This window comes from Coregonus lavaretus, assembly GCF_964263955.1.
Source record: "Coregonus lavaretus genome assembly, chromosome: 24".
NCBI lineage: Eukaryota > Metazoa > Chordata > Actinopteri > Salmoniformes > Salmonidae > Coregonus > Coregonus lavaretus.
This window is the reverse complement of record NC_140011.1, coordinates 17,687,876-17,714,842: the sequence shown is the minus strand read 5'-3', so window position 1 is coordinate 17,714,842 and position 26,967 is coordinate 17,687,876. Positions and strand designations below refer to the sequence as shown.

General features: G+C 46.6%; 1 protein-coding gene across 1 annotated transcript in view; it reads right to left on the bottom strand.

Moving 5' to 3' along the window:
• LOC311099282 (voltage-dependent N-type calcium channel subunit alpha-1B-like) overlaps positions 1 to 26,967 on the bottom strand; it is a gene marked incomplete at both ends in the record, with an annotated part of 253,927 nt that overhangs the window by 113,343 nt on the left and 113,617 nt on the right. The window contains 3 exons of the mRNA XM_084139992.1: positions 1,221 to 1,310; positions 2,161 to 2,276; positions 19,646 to 19,749. Of these exons, the coding sequence (XP_083996118.1) occupies positions 1,221 to 1,310; positions 2,161 to 2,276; positions 19,646 to 19,749 (310 nt within the window). The remainder of the gene's footprint in view (positions 1 to 1,220; positions 1,311 to 2,160; positions 2,277 to 19,645; positions 19,750 to 26,967) is intronic.

Sequence of the window (26,967 nt, the reverse complement as noted above, 5' to 3'; positions counted from 1 at the left end):
CGCCCTGGCTCTGGGGACTCTTAAATGTTGAGCCAGGGTGTGTAGTGTCTATGTTGTAATTTCTATGTTCATGATCTAGATCGTGTAGATCTATGTTGGCCAGGGTGGTTCCCAATCAGAGGCAGCTGATTCTCGTTGTCTCTGATTGGGGACCATACTTAGGCAGCCTGTTTTGCACCAGTTTATTGTGGGATCTTGTTCCGTAAGGTTTGTTTTGGTGTGTTAACCTAGGACTTCACGTATCGTTTGGTTTGTTGTTTTGTTAGTGTTGTGTACGAAATAAAAGATGTACGCATATCACGCTGCGCCTTGGTCCGCTGTTTATAACGATCGTGACAGAGTGTGTGTGTGTGTCTGTGTACATGCATTATTGTGTGTGTGTGTGTGTGTGTGCGAACATGTATTGTACAGGCCTAATCCAATCAAGACATCCCTCTCAATCCCCCTAATTAACCCTGGCTCCCACACCAGACCTAATTGGATGAGATTATGGGCCTATCACAATATAAGGCTATTGCGGGCTGGGCAGGGCAACAGCTGGGACATGACAGCACTCCAGCTGGAGCAGAGAGAACCGCCCATGTTGGAGAGAAGAGTAAAGAGGAAGAGAGAGAGAAGGAAGTGAAAGAGAAGAGGAAAGAGGGAGAGGAAGAGAAGAGAGTGAGAGAAGGGAAATAGAGAGAGAACAAGAAGAGAACATCCCATGACACAGAAAATAGGAAAAAGGGAGTAAAAGAGAAGAGAGAGGAAGTGAAAGAGCGAGAGAGAGACAGCGAGAACAAGAAGAGTGAAGGGAAATAAATCGAGGGAGAGCGTAAGAAATACGGGATAGAAAGACAGACAGAGAGGGAGAGAGAGAAGGGACAGCAGACACCAGAATGAGACAAGCATCACATTACAGCAGTCTTCCTGGACCTTAGTAATCACTCACCGATACTCTATCACATTGTAACAGTGTATCAAACCCTATAACCCAGGTGAAAGAGAACCAGACCACATTCATGGTACCCTGAATATGGCATGAATCGAATTGAGCGATTTATACACCACGGAAAGACATGGTGTAAAATCGTCAGGATCTGAAAATGGAGGGCGAGGCTAGTTCATGGAAATTGTGAATCGTACCTGACTGTGCCTCTTTTACCATAAGGTACCATGGTAGCCCAGTAGGGTACCATAGTAAAGCAGGCCACAGTGTGGACCTCTAGTCCTCTTTTCACCTGGGAGGTTCAGTTTCCTCTTGTACCACGCACCGTCCAGAGGGGACTTCTCTTCCGCGTTCTCATCCTCCTCCGCTAGCAGCACCTCCTCTGGAACAGGAGAGGACAGGGTGATACACCACGACACACACACACGAGCACGCACAATCAGACACACACGATTGCACATACACACACATACACACACCAACTGTACATACCTGTGCATACATGTCACCATCCTAACAACACACAAACACTGAGTATATCAAACATTAGGAACACCTTCACTTTTGCCCTCAGAACAGTCTCAATTCGTTGGGTCATGGACTCTACAAGGTGTCTAAAGCGTTCAACAGGGATGCTGGCTCATGTTGACTCAAATGCTTCCCACAGTTGTGTCAAGTTGGCTGGATGTCCTTTGGGTGGTGGACCATTCTTGATACACACAGGAAACTGTTGAACGTGAAAAACCCAGTAGCGTAAAAAAATAATAATAATCCATACCCCGTTCAAAGGCACTTAAATATTTTGTCTTGCCCATTCACCCTCTGAATGGAACACATACACAATCCATGTCTCAATTGTCTCAAGGCTTAAAAATCCTTCTTTAACCTGTCTCCTCCCCTTCATCTACACTGATTGAAAAGTGACATCAATAAGGGATCATACAGTAGCCTTCACCTAGATTCACCTGCTCAGTCTGTCACAGAAAGAGCAGGTGTTCTTAATGTTTTGTAAACTCAGTGTATAGTAACACCTAGTAACAACACACAACACACACACACACACATACACACAAACAAACACACACAGAGACTAGCACCATCAGCAACACAACATTTAGAAATATGTGTTGTTACTAATTGGTAACAAATGATAACGAAGTGTCAGTCAAGCAGCAAATCAACAATTTAATCAACATATTATGTTCCTTCGAAGAAGTGGAGGTGAGCCTGACCTGCCTTGCATATCCACTCCAGATATCCCGTCAGCTCTCTCTCTATCTGCTGCTGTCTGCGCAGCTTCAGAAAGTCCTGCCTCTTCTCCACACGCTCTCTCTCTTTGGCAAACTCCCTGTGAACACACACGCGCGCGCACACACACACGCACAGAAGCACGCACAAAGACACACACTCTTTAAACTCATATGGTAATACACAGGTTAATTTGTGTGTTCCACTCCATCCACATCGACGGGGCTGTAGTGGAGCGGGTCGAGAGCTTCAAGTTCCTCTGTGTCCACATCACTAAGGACCTATCATGGTCTTAACACACCAACACAGTTGTGAAGAAGGCACAACAATGCCTCTTCCCCCTCAGGAGGCTGAAAATATTCAGCATGGGCCCTCAGATCCTCTAATAGTTCAACAGCTGCACCAGTGAGAGCATCTTGACTGGCTCCATCACCGCTTGGTATGGCAACTACTTGGCATCCAACCGCAAGGCGCTACAAAGGGTAGTGCGTACGGCCCAGTACATCACTGGGGCCAAGCTTCCTGCCATCCAGGACCTCTATACCAGGCGGTGTCAGAGGAAGGCCCTAAAAATTGTCAAAGACTACAGCCACCCAAGTCCTAGACTGTTCTCTCTGCTACCGCACGGCAAGCGGCACCGATGCACCAAGTCTGGAATAAAGAGGACACTGAACAGCTTCTACCCCCAAGCCATAAGACTGCTAAATAGTTAGTTAAATAGTTAACCAATAGCTACCCTGACTATCTGCACTGGGGTCGTTCTATAAATAATGGGGCCAATATGTGACATTGGGATCAACATTTTCACGTGTGTACTTAGAGGAATATTAAAAGTGAATATATGTAAAAATGACCCATAACTCCACCTATACAATAACATAGGCCTAGGACTATACAACCTTTAAGTGGAGTTCATACAGACATTGGCGAGTCAAATTCCAGGTCTTTTTCAAACACTTCTTTGTAATTTTCAAGGACTTCAATGTTATACAATTGTATAATTTATATAATTGTACTTAAACGGCCTAACATAGAACCCCCCCCCCCCCCCCCCCCCTAAAAAGCATGCAAAAAGTGTCAAAAAAGTAGTCCATTACCACTTTAAGAATCATGCATCTTTTAGGCCTTGCCAATGCATTGATATTCAAATTATTACATTCTAAAATATGTGAGAATAATGTGGACATTGACTGATTTTTCTGTAGCCTATGTGGCCAACACAGGCACACATAATAAAGCCATGAATAGTGGTAGCATTAATCTCACCATTTGAATCTTTTTTTAATGGAAGGATTTGTATGGAAAGCCAAGTTTAAGCTAACATTAGCTGTTGTCGTTGTAAAGAATACTCGGACAGCGTGGTAAGATCCAATCGCAGAATTGCGATGCTTTATTAGAGTACAGACAAGGGAATAGCTTAATCGTGGTCGGGCGGGCTGTGGTCAAAACCGGGCCAGGCATAGACAGGCAGAGGTACCAAGGGAGCGGGCGTAGTCGTAGTCGAGGGCACAGGCACAGGGTCAGAGTACGGTAATCACTGAGATAGACAAGCAGAGGGTTAAGCAATTCGGGGAGTCAAACAACAAGGCACTGGTCGGATACACGGGTAATCAAAAACAACAAACTCTCTCTCTCTCTCGGAACAAAACGCTTAGCAAGTCACAATGGAACAATACCTCACACCGACTGAACTTCTGAGCACAGCTTATATCCTACCCTAATTACGGACAGGTGTGCTCAGAACTCAGGTGAACCAGATCGAGTCTGATGACTCCCCCTCTCTGTAGATCGGGGAAGTGTCAGACTCTGTCTAGACCCAGCCAACCCCCGATCCCTTACAGTATCCCCCTCACCAGGGCCGGCTCCTGACGGCCTTCTACCTCTACCGGGTGGTCTTCCTCTGGGTCGGGGTCCGGGATGATCTGGGTGTTCAGCGTGGAAAGTGGCCTTGAGAGCGGGGTCTAGTATGTCCTTAGCAGGGACCCAGGACCGTTCCTCCGGTCCATATCCCTCCCAGTCCACGAGATATTCGATGCCCCCTCGTCTCCGTCTTGACTCCAGTATCTCGTGGACTGTATAGGTGGTGTCCTGTTCATCCTCCAAAGGTGGTGTAGTAGGTTGTTGAGCGATTGGTGGGTACATCGGGCTATAATGGACAGGTTTCAACAGGGAGACGTGGAACGTAGGGTTTATCCTGTAGTGTCGAGGGAGTAACAGACGGTAGGTGACAGGGTTAATACGTCTCTGTACCTTGAAGGGACCAATGTACCTGGGTTGGAGCTTCTTGCAGCTCCGTCGGAACCGCAGGTCTCGGGTAGACAGCCACACTCGCTGCCCGGGTTGATAAGTGGGAGTAGGTCTCCGGCGTCGGTCGGCGTAGGTCTTTTGCTGTTGTGAGGCTTGACTGAGATGTTGATGGGCCGTCTCCCAGACCTGCGCACTCCGACGGAACCACTCGTCCACCGCCGGTACCATCCCTGATGCGGTATCCCACGGGAACAGGGGTGGTTGATACCCTAGAACACACTGGAAGGGCGTTAGGCGTAGGGAGGTGTGAATGAGGGAGTTCTGAGCATACTCTACCCAAGGAAGGAATCGGCTCCACTCTTGCGGCTGCCGCGAACATTGTTGCCGTAGATATTTCCCAATTTCCTGGTTGAGTCGTTCTGTCTGCCCATTGGCCTGGGGATGGTATCCGGAGGTTAGGCTAACCGAGATGCCCAAGCGTTCGCAGAAGGCCTTCCATACACGGGATACAAACTGGGGTCCCCGGTCGGAAACAATATCCTCCGGGACACCAAACTGCCGGAACACCTGGGTAAACATAGTCTCAGCCATCTGAGTGGCGTTAGGCAAACGGGTCATGGGTACCAACCGGCACATCTTGGAGAAACGATCGATGACCACGAGAATTACAGTATGGCCCTCTGATTCTGGTAGGTCGGTAACAAAGTCCATTGCAATGTGCGACCAGGGTCGTTGAGGAGTTGGCAATGGCATCAGCTTACCCTCCGGTAGTGCACGAGGTACCTTGGACTGAGCACATACTGGACAGGATAAGACATAGTCTCTGACATCATCTGTGAGGGAATCCCACCAGTATTTTCGGCTGATGAGTCGTGTAGTTCGAGTGATTCCGGGATGACCAGATCCCAGCGACGTGTGGCACCATTCCATCAGTTGAGGTCGAAGCGGAGCTGGTACAAACACCTTCGACACCGGGGTTTCTGGAGGAGCTGGTTCCGCTTGTAGGCTCTCCTGAATCGTGTCATCGATAGCCCACCTCACAGGACCAGCACGGCAACTCATGGGGAGGATAGGTTCTGGTTCCACCGGTCTTTCAAAGCGCTCGAACCGTCGGGAAAGCGCGTCCGCCTTACAATTCTTGGACCCGGGAATATAAGAGACAGTGAATTGGAAACGGGTGAAGAATAAAGACCACCTTGCCTGTCGGGAGTTCAGTCGCTTAGCACTGTGAAGATACTCCAGATTGCGGTGGTCCGTGAGCACTTGGAACGGATGAGCTGCTCCCTCCAGCCAATGTCTCCACTCCTCCAGTGCTAACTTCACCGCCAGTAATTCACGATTTCCCACGTCGTAGTTCTGCTCGGCCGGATTCAGCTTCTTAGAAAAAAAAGCACAGGGTCGTGATTTGGGCGGCTCACCTTGGCGCTGGGATAGCACAGCTCCAACTCCAACCTCCGAGGCATCCACCTCCACGATGAACGGCAAGGTAGGATCCGGCTGACATAAAATGGGAGCGGTGGTAAATCGTTGTTTCAATGTCTCAAAAGCCCGCACTGCCCCCTCCGTCCATTTCAGACCACGACCCTTGTAGCTGGTTATCGCCGACAGGGGAGCTGCGGTTGTGCTGAAATTACGCACGAACCGTCTATAGTAATTGGCAAACCCTAAGAATCTCTGGAGCTCTTTCACCGTCTGGGGTTGAGGCCAGTCTCGTACAGCTTGCACCTTGGATTCATCCAGTTTTACCCCGTCGGGAGTGAGTATGGCCCCAAGGAAGGAAATCGTCGTGACATGGAATTCACTCTTTTCGGCCTTCACGAACAGAGAGTGTTGTCGGATTCGGTCCAGAACCTGTCGTACATGGGACACATGTTCACTCAGAGAGTTAGAGTAGATTAGGATGTCATCAATGTACACTATGACAAAGCGATCAATCAAGTCCCTGAAAATGTCATTCATGAACGCCTGGAACACAGAGGGCGCGTTAGTAAGTCCATAGGGCATGACACAATATTCATAATGTCCTCGATGGGTGATGAAGGCGGTCTTCCATTCATCCCCTTCTCTAATGCGCACCAGATTGTACGCACTCCTGAGGTCCAGTTTACTGTAGATGGAGGCCTGCCCCACCTGCTCGAGGGCTGCTGGAATCAAAGGAAGGGGGTAACGATTTTTAATGGTAATATCGTTCAAACCTCGATAGTCTATACAAGGATGCAGTCCGCCATCCTTTTTCTTAACAAAGAAAAAACTGGATGCGGCGGGAGACGTAGATGGGCGAATGGCCCCTTGCTGTAGTGCCTCATCAATATACTTGCTCATTGATTCTCGTTCCGGCTGTGACAAAGGGTAGATTCGTCCGCGAGGAGGTGTAGCCCCGGATAGCAGATCAATTGCACAATCCCAGGCCCGATGCGGTGGTAACACGGTAGCCCTCTCCTTGGAGAACACCTGCGCATAATCCTGGTACTCTGTAGGAACAACAGTAGACACCGCACCCTTCGCATCCTCCACAGTAGACGTTTTGCAAGGTAAAATGAGGCACTCTGCCCTACATACCTCACTCCAGGCCGTGATATCGCCAGATTTCCAGGAGATGACCGGATCATGGGTAACGAGCCAGGGGTGGCCGAGGACTAGCGGCTCCCGTGGAGCGGAGATGACGAACAGAATGATGTTCTCATGGTGCAGGGAGCCCACTTGTAATTTGATTTCCTCGGTACGGTGCGTAATGAACCCAGTGCCCATGGGCTCACCGTCTAGCGCGTTGACTCGCAGGGGAGGTTGAATTGGGATAAGTTGAACTCCCAACTCCTCAGCAAGACCCATATCCAGAAAGCTGGCAGCCGCTCCGGAATCAATAAGTCCTTCCAACCTGCGCACTTTCTCTCCGACAGATAAGGTGACTGGCACATACATTTGTTTAGATGTAATGTTCAAAACTGGAGTCTCACTCCCCGGTTTGGCAGTTCCCAGGCGATATCCTGGGGTACGGTTTGGTCGTACCGGACATTGACGAACGAAATGACCCGACTGACCACAATACAGGCATAGTCCGTCTTGCCGACGTTGTTGTCTCACCGACCCTTGTAGAGGTGACCGTCCCAGTTGCATAGGTTCCTCCTCAGATTCTCTCCTCCGCTCTGTCGATTGCTGAGGACCAGTGGTCGAGGGCTCCCGGACTGTGGATACCTTGTGTTGCACTATCAGATTATCAATAGAGATGGCTATTTTGATAAACTCATGTAGCGCAGTGATATCTCCTCGACAAGCCAACTCAGTCTGTACGTCTTTGCGCAGCCCTCTTCGGAAAACGGTGAGCAAAGCCGTCTCGCTCCATCCGCTACCGGCTGCTATAGTACGGAACTCTAAAGCATTGTCGGCTACGGTGCGACGGCCCTGCTGAAGTTCGCATAGTTGGTCTCCCACACTACGCCCAGATACTGGGTGGTCGAAAACCTCCTGGAACAGTCTCTTGAACTGAACTTCCGCATTCAACTCGGGAACCTCAGCTGCCCAAAGCGCAGTAGCCCAATCCAGTGCTCTTCCCGTTAGCAGAGAAATCATGAAATCCACCCTGCTACGGTCATCGGGAAACATCGTACGATTATAGGACATATACAGGGACGTCTGGAGTAGAAACCCCTGACATTTGCCAGGTTCCCCGTCGTACCTTGTCGGTAGAGAAATCGGAGGTGTAGGACGAGGACTGACCGTGCTCGGGGTGGTGCCCTCAGCCGCACCAGCGTTGAGTAGCTGCAGGAGTTCATCCATCCGTTTCTCCTGTATCTCCCATCGCCTCTGTAATTCCGCTGGATCCATGGTAAGGGCGAGGTATTCTGTAAAGAATACTCGGACAGAGTGGTAAGATCCAATCGCAGAATTGCGATGCTTTATTAGAGTACAGACAAGGGAATAGCTTAATCGTGGTCGGGCGGGCTGTGGTCAAAACCGGGCCAGGCATAGACAGGCAGAGGTACCAAGGGAGCGGGCGTAGTCGTAGTCGAGGGCACAGGTACAGGGTCAGAGTACGGTAATCACTGAGATAGACAAGCAGAGGGTTAAGCAATTCGGGGAGTCAAACAACAAGGCACTGGTCGGATACACGGGTAATCAAAAACAACAAACTCTCTCTCTCTCTCGGAACAAAACGCTTAGCAAGTCACAATGGAACAATACCTCGCACCGACTGAACTTCTGAGCACACCTTATATCCTACCCTAATTACGGACAGGTGTGCTCAGAACTCAGGTGAACCAGATCGAGTCTGATGACTCCCCCTCTCTGTAGATCGGGGAAGTGTCAGACTCTGTCTCGACCCAGCCAACCCCCGATCCCTTACAGTCGTCCTCATAATAACCACACATGGTTTTATCGCAACAGAGTAGCGCAAGCAACACCCTTTAATTGAAGTGGCGGGAAACAAACTAAAGTAGCCACGTCTCTCACAAAAACGGATCAAAAATGAAATCACAGATAATTATAAGGGAGTATGAGAACTTAAATTGGCTACAATAATTACAAGGATTTTTCAAGCACCAAATTGAGGAAATGAGGTCCAAAATCAAATTCAAGTTGGCTACTTCAAGCCCCTTGTATTTTTTTAGTTGCAGGTGTAACATGGAAAACAAAATGTATTTGTCATGTTATTTCATTACCAGATAATATTGTCATATCCAGAATAATGAATTGGAATAGCATTGGGTGTTGCAAAATAGTCTATCCTACACAATTGCGCACAGTAGACTCAGTGTCCAATTCTAGGCACAAAAACATGAACACATTACTTTGATGCTTTCTCAGTTAAATGTAACGAGACCCTGCTATAAATCAAGCAAACAACAACAAATTATCAACCTCAATTCGCTAGTGATATTAGATCCAACGTGGATCCAGGCACAAAGGTCTTCACCGGAGTAATGAATGAGACACCAACATATTCTGGACACTCCTTGCGAACACTTTTTTTCCAGCACTTTGCCTGATTTACATTAGCTATCACAACAGCTGAACGCAGTGGCGAGTTTAGCATGTAAATCTACCTGGGGCGGCAGGGAGCTTAGTGGTTAAGAGCGTTGTGCCAGTAACCGAAAGGTCGCTGGTTCTAATCCCCGAGCCGACTAGGTGAAAAATCTGTCGATGTGCCCTTGAGCAAGGCACTTAACCCTAATTGCTCCTGTAAGTCGCTCTGGATAAGAGCGTCTGCTAAATTAATAAAAATAAAAAATATTGGTGGGACAAAAATATATATATATATATTTGAAGCACGCCATCAAAGCCAATATACAATACATTAATTGCACTATAACGGTGACAAACGGAGCCCACAAACTGTTAGGGCCTACATAAAGCTGTCCAAACACATTACACCTGGCTATCAGTGGAGCGTTGTATGGCAGCGAAACAGTTCCTTCAGCCTCATTTACTGCTGATATGGCTGACTTGCTTAAACAAATGTGGTTTATACTGACAATTGAGATGTACAAACTATGGCAAAAGGGAACCACGAGTGGATAAGAAGCAATCCGTACTTTCGATAAAGATATTGATGAGCAAGCTAAGATAGACGTAGTCAATATATCTATTTGTTCAGCACTTTTGAAATGTTCTTACAGTTTTCTCCCTGTATACCAAGTCAGAACCGTATGATAAATAAAGGGGGCATATAAGCAGACAATGAAAGCTCTTACAATATTCAATGATTACATTACTCTAAAACAGGCTATAGGCTACATGTGCACCACCAAGTCACAACAGTAGGCTAAATTAAGAGGGGGAAAAGGGACCAAATTATTAGGGTGAGGCACATGGCTTACTAACAGCTTACTACACAACATCCACTTAGTATTACTTTCTTAGCTACAGTATACATATTTCCCTGGCATATTACATAATTTATGCAGCAGCATACAATACATTTTTGGACTCACCTTGTTGTGCTGTGCTCACTTGAACAGGAATGTGGCGCGGTGGTCCTTCACGGGCAAATTTTGTCATCAAAGTCTCTGGATTTATGGTGCTTTCAAGATAACTGGGAACTCGGAAAAAAACAAGGTTGAATCATGATCATGTCAGTGATCTTCAGGTCGGAGCTCTAGAAAGAGGCCTGAGTTCCCGATCAGTCAGAGCTTGTTTTTTCAGAGTTCCCAGTTGTCTTGAACTCATTGAAGTCAGATTTCCAGTAGTTTTGAGCGAGGCAGAAGTCATGCTGGATTGACAGCATGGCCAATGTTGAATGTTTATCCTTTTAAGCTCGGAAAAGAGACCCTTAAACCCAGACTTGGAACCACAAACCCACTCCACTGAATAGCAGGCTAGTGATTGCAGCTAGCCACTAATTCCTTCCAAACCACTCATTGTTGAATTTGCGATTTCCAATTTGTTGTGTAATGTTTATGTCCAATGGCCGATGAGCGCCGATACGTTTTATCTATAATTTCTCTTCATTATTTCTCTTCATATGACAAGGATTAAAAAGCATTTGCCAGTAGATTGTCGACTTGATTCATGATGATGACCGCTAGCTTGCTATCTACGATTTTGAAAGTATGATGTTAACATGATCAGTCCAATCAAAGCTACTGTAGATATAACGTGATTTGACGTCATTTTATCTGTGGCCAATGACCTTGAGCCTTCTTGGATGGGCACTTCTAATGTAACTCTATGGCAGCACCCAAGGGGCTTGAATTTCGAGCTCTACCCTTAGATTTGGCGGTGAAGTGTCCCCATGAGTGACAGAACACTGAGCCAATCACGGCGCAACTAGAGAACATTACTCAATCACGACGCAACTAGAGAACATTACCAACCCCTACGCTCCGTATTTTCCGCTGGCTGCCCCACCACCACAGAAAGCACTGAGCTAGGCTGAAACACCTGCATTTTGGAACTGCCTTACTCAAGAAAAAAAAAAAGAGACCAAGTTTGTATGCAGCTTTATTAACTCAATGATATATATATATATATATTTTTTACATTGTTTGCAAACTGATATGTGACACCTATTAATGTGAAAATAACATGCAGAGGAAGGCCCTAAAAATTGTCAAAGACTCCAGCCACCCTAGTCATAGAATTTTCTCTCTGCTACCGCACGGCAAGCAGTACTGGAGCGCCTAGTCTAGGTCCAAGAGGCTTCTAAACAGCTTCTACCCCCAAGCCATAAGACTCCTGAACATCTAATCAAATGGCCACCCAGACTATTTGCATTGCCCCACCCCTTTTTTATTATCTATGCATAGTCACTTTAATAACTCTACCTACATGTACATATTACCTCAATTACCTTGACTAACCGGTGCCCCCGCACATTGACTCGGTACCGGTACCCCCTGTATATAGCCTCGCTATTGTTATTTTTACTGCTGCTCTTAATTATTTGTTAACATTTATTTCATATTATTTTATATTGTATTTGTTAGTGATTTTTTTTGGTATTCTTTCTTAAAACTGCATTGTTGGTTAAGGGCTTGTATGTAAGCATTTCACTGTAAGGTTATATTCTGCGTGTGTGACAAATCAAATTTGATTTGATTTGATTTATATAGCCAAGTTATCGTTACTCATTGTGGATTTATTCCTCGTGTTATTATTTTTCTCTCTGCATTGTTGGTCCGTAAATAAGCATTTCACTGTTAGTCTACACCCGTTGTTTACGAAGCATATGACAAATCAAATGTGATTTGATTTGACTCCTCTCCTCTCTAGGAGTGGCCTTTACTTCAGAGGGCCTTACTTCACCAGACAACAACACACACACACCACACAGCCCATACACCCACTGTAGAGGAGCCCAGGTGAGCACGTGCAGCAGGGGTATGAAAGGGCTCTTTGAAAGGCCAAACGCACAGAGAAACAGACTGAGAGAAAGACATAGCCATGTGTCCCACTGTTAAAGCGTGGGTGTGGATTAGGTCAGCTCACAGATAAAAGGGTTACAAAACTATTTGAATGTGCTCACACACACACAAAAACGCACAAAGACACACATGCACCCACGCACACACACACATATGCGCACACACATGCACACACACACACACACACACACACACACACACACACACACACACACACACACACACACACACACACCAACTAATTCCTTAGGCCCAGATAAAGTTCTACTTCCCCATAGGAAACTAGTTATTTCTAGACTAATGACAATGTACATCGAATGATTCCTATTCTTCAGACTGGCGATTTGAATCCTGTTGTGACTGTCCCTGTGTGTGTAAAGGAGTGTGTTTCAATATCGCAGACAATGAGACAGACAGACCACTGAGCTCAAAGAGAAGAGCAAGGGACACCATTGTGATTAAAGGCAAACACAGGCCATTTTAAAACACAGGGAAGAGAGAGAGAGAGAGAGAGAGAGAGAGAGAGAGAGAGAGAGAGAGAGAGAGAGAGAGAGAGAGAGAGAGAGAGAGAGAGAGAGAGAGAGAGAGAGAGAGAGAGAGAGAGAAAGAAAGAAAGAAAGAAAGAAAGAAAGAAAGAAAGAAAGAAAGAAAGAAAGAAAGAAAGAAAGAAAGAAAGAAAGAAAGAAAGAAAGAAAGAAAGAAAGAAAGAAAGAAAGAAAGAAAAAAAGAAAGAGATGGAGGAAAAGAGAGGAGAGTGGGAGAGTGATGACTAATCTTTCAACAGAATTCTATTTGAGCTATTTTCATTGTAATTTCAGTCCTGTCAGTATGCAGAACTTAAAATGAATGTGGTATCATGTGATATCACCAGTATCATATTATGATGTTCCCCAAGTGTGTCACTGTCTTCACAATGCCATATCTCTCTTAGCTCAACCACTTGAGTGATGGCTGAGATTCTACTGTGGTAAGCTGGGGAATGTCAGAGCGGTGGAGGCTGAGGCAGAGTCATTGGGTTCAGGAAGGACAGAAGAGATGGAAGAATAGATGAGAGGAGAGGAGAGAGGGATAAAGATATCATTAGAGTGCTGAGTCACACACACACGTGCAGGCACACTCACACACACACACACACACACACACACACACACACACACACACACACACACACACACACACACACACACACACACACACAGAGGGGAGCTAGCCAATTCACTGAATAGGATATTAGGCTTCCCAGAACACATAAATATAGCACCTGACCAGAAACACTACGATGCTCTCAACAGGATGTCTCCTAACAGGGCTGATGGGAGACATTGTGTGCATGTGTGTATGTGTGTGTGTGAGTGCGTTCGTGAGCATGTGTGTGTTTCAGACAAAATGTGAGTATGTGTGTGTGAATAATGCACACAGCATTAAAAGAGAGGGAAGAAGACAGAGTGAGAGAGAGGGAAAGAGACAAAAAAAGAGAGTGAATGTTGACCCAGACTTAGCGTTGCTGAGGAGGGGATGGAAGTGGATTCTGATTGGCTTTTCATTAAGATAAAGAGGAGCCTCAGCTCTCTCCATATTTACACAGCTATTCCAACGGCGGACGGGTCATTTCATTATGGTAATGCTTGCTGTCCCTGTAAATGCACATCTCTTTAAGGGGAAGCTCGCCCCAGCCTGAGTGGGCTCCGCTCAGCCACTCCACTGGAAACACAGGATCACACACACACACATATATACAGTGCCTTGCAAAAGTATTCATCCCCCTTGGCATTTTTCCTATTTTGTTGCATTACAACCTGTAATTTAAATTGATTTTTATTTGGATTTCATGGCATGGACATACACAAAATAGTCCAAATTGATGAAGTGAAATGAAAAATAAAAACTTGTTTCAAAGAATTCTAAAAAATAAATAACGGAAAAGTGGTGCGTGCATATGTATTCACTCCCTTTGAATGAAGCCCCTAAATAAGATCTGGTGCAACCAATTACCTTCAGAAGTCACATAATTAGTTAAATAAAGTCCACCTGTGTGCAATCTAAGTGTCACATGATCAGTCACATGATCTCAGTATATATACACCTGTTCTGAAAGGCCCCAGAGTCTGCAACACCACTAAGCAAGGGGCACCACCAAGCAAGCGACACCATGAAGACCAAGGAGCTCTCCAAACAGGTCAGGGACAAAGTTGTGGAGAAGTACAGATCAGGGTTGGGTTATAAAATAATATCTGAAACTTTGAACATCCCACGTAGCACCATTAAATCCATTATTAAAAAATGGACAGAATATGGCACCACAACAAACCTGCCAAGAGAGGGCCGCCCACCAAAACTCACGGACCAGGCAAGGAGGGCATTAATCAGAGAGGCAACAAAGAGACCAAAGATAACCCTGAAGGAGCTGCAAAGCTCCACAGCGGAGATTGGAGTATCTGTCCATAGGACCACATTAAGCCATACATTCCACAGAGCTGGGCTTTACGGACGAGTGGCCAGAAAAAAGCCATTGCTTAAAGAAAAAAATAAGCAAACACGTTTGGTGTTCGCCAAAAGTCATGTGGGAGACTCCCCAAACATATGGAAGAAGGTACTCTGGTCAGATGAGACTAAAATTGAGCTTTTTGGCCGTCAAGGAAATGCTGTCTGGCGCAAACCCAACATCTCTCATCAACCCGAGAACTATGTTTTTCATCAGCAGGGACTGGGAAACTGGTCAGAATTGAAGGAATGATGGATGGCGCTAAATACAGGGAAATTCTTGAGGGAAACCTGTTTCAGTCTTCCAGAGATTTGAGACTGGGACGGAGGTTCACCTTCCAGCAGGACAATGACCCAAAGCATACTACTAAAGCAACACTTGAGTGGTTTAAAGGGAAATATTTAAATGTCTTGGAATGGCCTAGTCAAAGCCCAGACCTCAATCCAATTGAGAATCTGTGGTATGACTTAAAGATTGCTGTACACCAGCGGAACCCATCCAACTTGAAGGAGCTGGAGCAGTTTTGCCTTGAAGAATGGGCTAAAATCCCAGTGGCTAGATGTGCCAAGCTTATAGAGACATACCCCAAGAGACTTGCAGGTCTAATTGCTGCAAAAGGTGCCTCTACAAAGTATTGACTTTGGGGGGTTGAATAGTTATGCAATAGTTATTTTTTTTGTCTTATTTCTTGTTTGTTTCACCCCCCAAAAAAATTTGCATCTTCAAAGTGGTAGGCATGTTGTGTAAATCAAATGATACAAACCTCCCAAAAATCAATTTTAATTCCAGGTTGTAAGGCAACAAAATAGGAAAAATGCCAAGTGGGGTGAATACTTTCGCAAGCCACTGTATATATATATATATATATATATATATATATATATATATCCTCACACACCGGCCAGTTTATTAGCTACACCACCCCATTCACAAAAATTGAACACTCCTACAGACAGTGAGTCAAGTGGCCATGGCTTGCTATATAAAGCAGGCAGACAGGCATCAAGGCATTCAGTTACTGTTCGATTGAATGTTAGAATGGGCAAAACAAGTGACCTAAGCAACTTTGAGCGTGGTATGATCATCGGTGCCAGGCATGCCGGATCCAGTATCTCAGAAACCAGCCAGGTCACCTGTGATACAAGTCAGCATTTGACGTCCGTCCATGTCTGAGGATGTTGGGAGATGACGTGGAAACCGGCCACTGGGGCAACAGCGAGCGTTGTTACCTTCAAGTAGGTTTTGGATTTGCTAGGGCGTTGTGGACAGGGATGGTGGATGGGCGTGAAACATGTTTGAATCCAGCGATCGAAAGTTGTTTTTGAGATTTTAGTTTTAAGCCTATCCCAACCTTAACCCTTCGGAGTTAATACCTAAAGTTAATCATAAACCCAAATTTGACATTTGGAACAACTTTGAGAAACAAGGATGAACGTCTAATTATGACGTAAGACTGTGAGAGCTAGTTGTAGAAACGGCCACCCTCCTGGGCTTTTCACGCATGACAGTATCTAGGGTTTACCGAGAATGGTGCGACAAACAGAAAACTTCCAGTTAGCGGCAGTCCTGTGGGCCAAAACAGCTTGTTGATGAGAGGTCGAAGGAAAATAGCAAGAATCACGCAAGCTAACAGGCGGGCCACAAACAGACAAATAATGGCACAGTACAACAGTGGTGTGCAGAACGGCATCTCGGAACGCACAACTCATCGATCCTTGTCACAGATGGGCTATTGCAGCAGACGACCACACCGGGTTCCACTCCTATCAGCGAAAAACAAGAATAAGCGGCTCCATTGGGCAAGCGATCACAAACACTGGACAATTGAGGAGTGTAAAATCTTTGCCTGGAACATGACAGCGAGTTCAGTTTACTTGAGTGGCCTGCGCAGTCCCCAGACCTCAGCCCAATAGAGAATATTTGGGATGAGATGTAACAGGCTGTTCACAGCATAAATGTACCACCGTCCAATCTGCAGCAACTGCGTGATGCCATTTCGTTAGCATGGACCAACATCCCTGTGGTACGTTTCCAACACCTTGTAGAATGCCCCCAAGAATTCAGGTTGTTCTGGAGGCAAAGGGGGGTCCGACCCGGTACTACATGGGTGTGCCTAATAAACTGGCTGGGGAGTGCATTCGAGTATTCAGACCCCTTGACTTTTTCCACATTTTGTTACGTTACAGCCTCATTCAAAAATTGCTTAAATAAAAAAAATTCCTCATCAATCTACACACAATACCCCATAATGACAAAGTGAAAACGAGCTTTTAGAAATTTTTGCAAATGTATTAACCTCTACGGGATCGGTGTCCCGTATACGGGACGGTTGCGCTAACGTGCGCTAATGTGATTAGCATGACTGTTGGAAGTAACAGCAAACTTTCCAGGACATACTTAAATTCTTGTTAATCTAACTGCACTGTCCAATTTACAGTAGCTATTACAGTGAAAAAATACCATGCTATTGTTTGAGGAGAGTGCACAACAACAAAAAACGTATCACGGCAACTGGTTTGATACATTCACTTCTGAAGGTAAATAATGTACTTATATTCAGTAATCTTGCTCTGATTTGTCATCCTAAGGGTCCCAGAGATAAAATATAGCGTAGTTTTGTTTGATAAAATCCATTTTTATATTCAAATGTAGGAACTGGGTTCTACAGTTTGAACCCCTGCTGTCTCTGGCTCCACAACCACCCCGCACGGCCATCCAGATATGTGAAAGTTAGTGTATAAGCTAATGATCCATCATGTATGACATTCCTGGGAGTGTGTAAACTTACATTTTCTATTACCATATCATCTTTGTATGTCCTCTATATTTATGTACTTGAAAATGTATCAATTGACCAATTCGGCACATTTGGGCAGACTTGATACAAAATAGTCCGGTATTGCAATGCTTCACTGGATACATCTGAAACTATGCACACACACTGCTGCCATCTAGTGGCCAAAATCTAAATTGCGCCTAAACTGCAATATTATATTGTGGCCTTTCTCTTACATTTCAAAGATCATGAAAAAAAAAATGAAAAAAAAAAACATATTTTTTTTGTTTTGTATTATCTTTGACCAGATCTAATGTGTTATATTCTCCTACATTAATTTCACATTTCCACAAACTTCAAAGTGTTTCCTTCAAATGGTATCAAGAATATGCATATCCTTGCATCAGGTCCTGAGCTACAGGCAGTTAGATTTGGGTATGTCATTTTAGGTGAAAATTGAAAACAAAAATACCTTATTTACATAAGTATTAAGACCCTTTGCTATGAGCTCAGGTGCATCCTGTTTCCATTGATCATCCTTGAGATGTTTCTACAACTTGATTGGAGTCCACCTGTGGTAAATTCAATTGGATTGGACATGATTTGGAAAGGCATACACCTCTCTATATAAGGTCCCACAGTTGACAGTGCATGTCAGAGCAAAAACCAAGCAGAGGTTGAAGGAAATGTCCGTAGAGCTCAGAGACAGGATTATGTCGAGGCACAGCTCTGGGGAAGGGTACCAAAACATGTCTGCTGCATTGAAGGTCCCCAAGAACATAGTGGCCTCCATCATTCTTAAATGGAAGAAGTTGGAAACCACCAACATTCTTCCTTGAGCTGGCCGCCCGGCCAAACTGAGCAATCGGGGGAGAAGGGCCTTGATCAGGGAGGTGAACAAGAACCCGATGATCACTCTAACAGAGCTCTAGAGTTCCTCTGTGGAGATGGGAGAACCTTCCAGAAGGACAACCATCTCTGCAGCACTCCACCAATCAGGCCTGTATGGTAGAGTGGCCAGATGGAAGCCACTCCTCAGTAAAAGGCACATGACAGCCCACTTGGAGTTTTCCAAAAGGCACCTAAAGACCTCTGGCAAAGATTCTCTGGTCTGATGAAACCAAGATTGAACTCTTTGGCCTGAATGCCAAGCGTCACGTCTGGAGGAAACCTGGCACCATCCCTATGGTGAAGCATGGTGGTGGCAGCATCATGCTGTGGAGATATTTTTCAGCGGCAGGGACTGGTAGATTAGTCAGGATCGAGGGAAAGATGAACGGAGCAAAGTACAGAGAGATCCTTGATGGAAACCTGCTCCACAATACTCAGGACCTCAGACTTGGGCGAAGGTTCACCTTCCAACAGGACAACGGCCCTAAGCACACAGCCAAGACAATGCAGGAGTGGCTTCGGGACAAGTCTCTGAATGTCCTTGAGTGGCCCAGCCAGAGCCTGGACTTGAACCCAATCAAACATCTCTGGAGAGACCTGAAAATAGCTGTGGAGCAACGCTCCCCATCCAACCTGACAGAGCTTGAGAGGATCTGCAGAGAAGAATGTGAGAAACTCCCCAAATACAGGTGTGCCAAGCTTGTAGCGTCATACCCAAGAAGACTCGAGGCTGTAATCGCTGCCAAAGGTGCTTCAACAAAGTACTGAGTAAAGGGTCTGAATACTTATGTAAATGTGATATATCTGTATTTTTTATTGATATTTTTTCAAAAAATCGGTTTTTGCTTTGTCATTATTGGTTATTGTTTGTACATTTGATTCATTTTAGAATAAGGTTGTAACGTAACAAATTGTGGAAAAAGTCAAGGGGTCTGAGTACTTTCCGAATGCACTGTACATGAGCACAAGTACACACACACACACATTTTATGCCCACACACACCTCCCCAACTACTTACCTTGTCAATAGAGTGGTTCAGTATAGGGGAAAGTGGCTCTAGTTGTCATCCTGTCCTAGCTAATAAAATGGGTGGTATGTATGTTAAGTCGTGAGTGAGTGAGTGAGTGAGTGAGTGAGTGAGTGAGTGAATGAGTGTGTGTGAGTGTGTGAGTGAGTGCGTGTTTGTGTGTGTGTCTTGGGTCAGTCTTACCCTGATAAGACACCCAAGACCAGGTTGAGCATGAAGAAGGATCCGATGATGATGAGGGGGATGAAGTAGAGCCAGTTCCAGGTGTTCCCCGAGGCATCATTGGCCTGCACACACACACACACACAAGAACACACGCACGCATGCACACACACACATTCAGAGAGGGAAAGAGAAACAAAGACGTATAAGTAAAAGCAAGGTGTATCAGGTGTCCTCGAATGTTTGCAGTTGGTCAATGTACAATATCTGCTTGACATCTGTATCTGACGGGTATGCTATACTTGTGACTGTCGTTGTGGACTAATTAGTTTCAGGCTAATTTGTGTAATAGCTCTTGGTAACTGTTTGGTGATTTAAGAGGGAGTGGCCTTATCGGTCTTCCCTGACTATTTAAGGAGCCTTTAAGGAGCCCCAGTCTTAGTGCGTCATCTATACTTTGGAAGGACATCAGCTCCTACAAGTACAGCAAGTATATTTTTTTATTCAATAAGTAGCTGTTGGTATTGTCTTGCTAGGGTAATTTAATTTAAGTGCTGTCTTTTACCTAGTACCCTACTTAATCATTGCTGTTTGAACGGTCTGATTTCTCAGTACTTGTGACTGTTGTTGTGGACTTAGATTAGGTTCATGCCTATTTGTGTAACTGTCTTGCTAATTTGTGGGCGTGTTGTATTGTAGGCAGTGTTGTCTTCACCTCTGCCAGGCAATCACCAATCAGTGCTGGGAGGTGTGTGTTTCACCTCGGCTAGGCAATTAGTGCTAGTACTTCAGTGTCCCCTGTTTTTTCAGCGGCAGCTGTATGCGGCGGTATTGTCACAGAGACGAAGACGTTATTCGAGGAAGGAAAGAGAGAAAGGCTCCACACCACTCTCTCACATGAGTATCTTACCTAGTTATTTTCTGATGATCTCATTTTGCTCTTTTGTAGCTCTAGCAAGTATGTGTGTTTCCCATCCCAGTTCGCTCCTCTCCCTGTAGGTTTTACAGACGCTCCCCACCCCGTGGCTGCAACGCTTCTAATTTAGTGTACCCTGCGTGCACAACCCATGTGGAATTCCTAGTGTCCGGCAGCGTTTGGAACTGTCGATTCGTGGTCAATGAGGTTCAGAGATTTTCTCTTCTCCCCCTCTCTCAACTGTCTATCTCCTCATTTGAATTCCATGCAGTCACTGTCATTTGTCCACTCAAGCTTAACATTGTTGTCATCTATCGTCCACCAGGTGCCCTTGGAGAGTTCCTCAATGAGCTTGACACCTTGATGAGCTCATTTCCTGATGATGGTTCATCACTCATCGTACAGGGCGACTTTAACCTCCCAACGCATGACTTCAATTCATTTCTTTCCACCTCTTTCCTCTTTTGACCTCATCCTTTCCCAGTCACCTCCCACTCATCTTCACCTCATCTTCACCGCGCCAATAGATCCACAGACGATGCAATCGCCATCACACTGCCCTATCCCATCTGGACAAGAGGAATACCTACGTTCATTGACTATAGCTCAGCATTCAACACCATAGTACCCTCCAAGCTCATCATTAACCTCGGGGCACTGGGTCTGAACCCTGCCCTGTGCAACTGGGTCCTAGACTTCCTGACAGGCCGCCCCCAGGTGGTGAAGGTAGGAAACAACACCTCCACTTCGCTGATCCTCAACACAGGGGCCCCACAAGGGTGCGTGCTCAGCCCCCTCCTGTACTCCCTGTTCACCCATGACTGAGTGGCCATGCATGCCTCCAACTTAATCATCAAGTTTGCAGACGACACAACAGTAGTAGGCCTGATTACCAACAATGACGAAACAGTGTACAGGGAGGAGGTGAGGGCCCTGGCAGAATGGTGCCAGGAAAATAACCTCTCCCTCAACGTCAACTAAATGAAGGAGCTGATCGTGGACTGCAGGAAACAGCAGAGGGAGCACGGCCCTATCCACATCAACGGGACTGCAGTGGAGAAGGTGGAAAGCTTCAAGTTCCTTGGCGTACACATCACTGACAATCTGAAATGGTCCACCCCCACAGACAGTGTGGCGAAGAAGGTGCAACAGCGCCTCTTCAACCTCAGGAGGCTGAAAAATTTTGTCTTGGCCCCTAAGACCCTCACACACTTTTACAGATGCACAATTGAGAACATCCTGTCGGGCTGTATCACCGCCTGGTACGGCAACTGCACCGCCCGCAACCGCAGGTCTCTTCAGAGGGTGGTGCGGTCTGCCCAATGCATCACTGGGGGCACACTGCCTGCCCTCCAGGACACATATAGTACCCAATGTCACAGGAAGGCCAAAAAGTTCATCAAGGACATCAACTACACGAGCCACGGCCTGTTCACCGCACTATCATCCAGAAGGCGAGGTCAGTACAGGTGCATCAAAGCTGGGACCGAGAGACTGAAAAACAGTTTCTATCTCAAGGCCATCAGACTGTTAAATAGCCATCAGTAGCCGGCTACCACCCGGCTACTCAACCCTGCACCTTAGTGGCTGCTGCCCTAAGGTGCAGGGTTGGAGACTTGGAATCACTGGCCACTTTAATAATGTAATACTAGTCACTTTAATTATGTTTACATACTGCTTTACTCATCTCATACTGTCTTTATATACTGTATTCTATGCTATTGTATTTCAGTCAATGCCACTCTGACATTGCTCGTCCTAATATTTACAGTGGATATAAAAAGTCTACACACCCCTGTTAAAATGCCAGGTTTTTGTGATGCAAAAGAATGAGACAAAGAAATCATGTCTGTCACGATCGTCTAGTAGCGAAGTAGACCAAGGCGCAGCGTGTGAAACGAACATGACTTTAATTAGTTAAAGCACAAGTACAAAACAAAACACGATCGTGAAGTCCACAGTAACACTGACTGAACACGGAACAAAAACCCACAAACACAAGGTGAAAACAAACAGTTTAAATATGGCTCCCAATCAGAGACAACGAGCCAACAGCTGACACTCGTTACCTCTGATTGGGAGTCACTCATTCAAACAAAGAAATACAACCACATAGAACAACCCAACCAAACAGAACACCACGAAACGAACACACCCTGGCTCAACATACAAAGTCCCGGAGCCAGAGCGTGACAGTACCCCCCCCCTAAAGGCGCGGACTGCGACCGCGCCTCAAAACCCCAAACAGGGGAGGGCTGGGTGGGCATTTCTCCTCGGAGGCGGCTCCGGCTCCGGGCTTGACCACCACCCTTCCACAATCCCCCCGTAGCGCCCCCGGTCCGGTCTGACCCCGCTGGCTGGATCTGGACCGGACATAGACGGAGCGGATTGCTCAAACTCCGTAGTGGAGTAGCTGACCTGATCAGGCACCGGACTGACGACGCGCACCCCTGGCTTGGCGCGTGAGGCAGGAACGGACCGGACCTGGCTGACGATACGCACCCTTGGCTTGGTGCGTGGAGCCGGAACGGACCTCACCAGGCTGACGACTCGCATCCTTGGCTTGGTGCGAGTAGCAGGAACGGGCTGGATCAGGCTGACGACTCGCACCCTTGGCTTGGTGCGAGTAGCAGGAACGAGCTGGACCAGGCCGACGACGCACCCCGTAGGCTTGGTGCGTGGAGCAGGAACAGGCCGGGCAGGGCTGGCGACGCACACCGTAGGTTTGGTGCGTGGAGCAGGGACAGGCCGGGCCGGGCTGACGACGCACCCCGTAGGCTTGGTGCGTGGAGTAGGGACAGGCCGGGCTGGGCTGACGACGCACCCCGTAGGTTTGGTGCGTGGAGCAGGAACAGGCCGGGCAGGGCTGGCGACGCACACCGTAGGTTTGGTGCGTGGAGCAGGGACAGGCCGGGCTGGGCTGACGACGCACCCCGTAGGTTTGGTGCGTGGAGCAGGAACAGGCCGGGCAGGGCTGGCGACGCACACCGTAGGTTTGGTGCGTGGAGCAGGGACAGGCCGGGCTGGGCTGACGACGCACCCCGTAGGCTTGGTGCGTGGAGCAGGGACAGGCCGAACAGGGCTGGCAACGCACACCGTAGGCTTCGTGCGTGGAGCAGGAACAGGCCGGACTGGGCTATGGAGACGGATAGGAGACCTGGAGTGAAGAGCTGCCACAACCCGTCCTGGCTGAATGCCTACCTTCACACACTCTGTGTGAGGCATCAGCACAGGACGTACAGGGCTGTGTACCCGTACTGGCATAACAGCACGTGACACTGGCACAGGATATCCGGGACCGAGGAGAGGCACTGGAGGCCGCGAGCGCTGAGCCGGCACACTCCGTCCTGGCTGCATGCCCACCTTTGCACAACCCGTGCGGGGTGCTCGCACAGGACGTACCGGACTATGCCGGACCACTCGCGGCACAGTGCGCATCTCCGCATACCGCGGAACCTGCCCAGTCTCATGCTGCCATGCCTGAGTACGGGGAGTTGGCTCTGCTCTCCATCCAGGCTCCGCCAACCTGCCTTCTGGCCCCCAAAAGCCGGTGGCCTCCTCTCTTAATCTCCCAATCCGCCCTGTGGCAGCCTCCTGCTGCCCAGTCGCCCATGCCGTGTGCCCCCCCTAAAAAATTCTTGGGGGTGCCTCTCGCCTTTCCGACCACGGCCCGGTTGACGCCGCTTCTCCACTCCTGCCTGGGTCTCCCCCTTCATCGCCCTCCGGTACCGGACGGCCTCCTCCTCGGTAATCTGCCCCCAACCGAGGAGGACATCCACCAGCGTCACCTCCTGCGTGTGTTCCTGGACACGCTGCTTGGTCTTTGTATGGTGGGTTTTTCTGTCACGATCGTCTAGTAGCGAAGTAGACCAAGGCGCAGCGTGTGAAACGAACATGACTTTAATTAGTTAAAGCACAAGTACAAAACAAAACACGATCGTGAAGTCCACAGTAACACTGACTGAACACGGAACAAAAACCCACAAACACAAGGTGAAAACAAACAGTTTAAATATGGCTCCCAATCAGAGACAACGAGCCAACAGCTGACACTCGTTACCTCTGATTGGGAGTCACTCATTCAAACAAAGAAATACAACCACATAGAACAACCCAACCAAACAGAACACCACGAAACGAACACACCCTGGCTCAACATACAAAGTCCCGGAGCCAGAGCGTGACAATGTCAGAACTTTTTCCACCTTTAATGTGACCTATAACGTGAACAATTCAATTGAAAAACAAACTGAAATCTTTGAGGGGGAAAAATTAAAAATTAAAAACTCACAATAACCTGGTTGCATAAGTGTGCACACCCTTAAACTTATACTTTGTTGAAGCACCTTTTGATTTTATTACAGCACTCAGTCTTTTTGGGTAGGAGTCTATTAGCATGGCACATTTTGACGTGGCAATATTTGCCCATTCTTCTTTGCAAAAGCGCTCCAAATCTGTCCGATTGCGAGGACATCTCCTGTGCACAGCCCTCTTCAGATCACCCCAGAGATGTTCAATTGGATTCAGGTCTGGGCTCTGGCTGGGCCATTCCAAAACGTTAATCTTCTTCTGGTGAAGCCATGCTTTTGTGGATTTGGATGTGTGCTTTGGGTCGTTGTCGTGCTGAAAGGTGAACTTCCTCTTCATCTTCAACTTTCTAACGGACGCCTGAAGGCTTTGTGCCAAAATTGCCTGGTATTTGGAACTGTTCATAATTCCCTCCACCCTGACTAAGGCCCCGGTTCCAGCTGAAGAAAAACAGCCCCAAAGCATGATGCTGCCACCACCATGCTTCACGGTGGGTATGGTGTTCTTTAGGTGATGTGCAGTGTTGTTTTTGCGCCAAACATACCTTTTGGAATTATGGCCAAAAAGTTCAACCTTGGTTTCATCAGACCATAACACATTTTCCCACTTGCTTTTGGGGGACTTGATGTTTGTTTTTGCAAACTTCAGCCGGGCTTGGATGTTTTTCTTTGTAAGAAAAGGCTTCCGTTTTGCCACCCTACCCATAGCCCATTCATATGAAGAATACGGGAGATTGTTGTCACATGTAGCACACAGCCAGCACTTGCCAGAAATTCCTGCATTTCCTTTAATGTTGCTGTAGGCCTCTTGGAAGCCTCCCTGACCATTTTTCTTCTCGTCTTTTCATACATTTTGGAGGGACGTCCAGTTCTTGGTAATGTCTCTGTTGTGCCATATTTTCTCCACTTGATGATGACTGTCTTCACTGTGTTCCATGGTATATGTAATGCTTTGGAAATTATTTTGTACCCTTCTCCTGACTGATATCTTTCAACAATGAGATCCATCTGATGCCTTGGAAGCTCTCTGCGGACCATGGCTTTTGCTCTGAGATGCAACTAAGAAAATGTCCGGAAAATCCTACTAGAACAGCTGAACTTTAGTTGTGATTAATCAGAGTCACTTTAAATGATGGCAGGTGTGTAATGACTTCTATTTAACATGAGTTTGAATGTGATTGGTTAATTCTGAACACAGCCACATCCCCAGTTATAAGAGTGCACACGTATGCAACCAGGTTATTGTAAGGTTTTTCTTTTTCATTTTTCCCCCTCAAAGATTTCAGTTTGTTTTTCAATTGAATTGTTCACATTATAGGTCACATTAACAGTGGAAAAAGTTCTGACATTATTTATCTTTGTCTCATTCTTTTACATCACAAAAACCTGGCATTTTAACAGGGGTGTGTAGAATTTTTATATCCACTGTATATATTTCTTAATTCCATTATTTTACTTTTAGATTTGTGTATTGTTGTGAATTGTTAGATACTACTGCACTGTTGGAGCTAGGAACACTAGCATTTCGCTACTTACAAAGCATGTAGAGGTCTGTAATTCTATCATAGGTACACTTCAACTGTGAGAGACGGAATCTAAAACAAAAATCCAGAAAATCACATTGTATGATTTTTAAGTAATTAATTTGCACCTACCAACCAGTAAGAATTCCGGCTCTCACAGACCTTTTAGTTTTTCTTTAAGAAGCCCTCCTGTTCTCCACTCATTACCTGTATTAACTGCACCTGTTTGAACTCGTTACCTGTATAAAAAACACCTGTCCACACACTCAATCAAACAGACTCCAACCTCTCCACAATGGCCAAGACCAGAGAGCCGTGTTAAGGACATCAGGGATAAAAGTGTAGACCTGCACAAGGCTGGGATGGGCTACAGGACAATAGGCAAGCAGCTTGGTGAGAAGGCAACAACTGTTGGCGCAATTATTAGAAAATGGAAGAAGTTCAAGATGACGGTCAATCACCCGCGGTCTGGGGCTCCATGTAAGATCTCATCTCGTGGGGCATCAATGATCATGAGGAAGGTGAGGGATCAGCCCAGAACTACACGGCAGGACCTGGTCAATGACCTGAAGAGAGCTGGGACCACAGTCTCAAAGA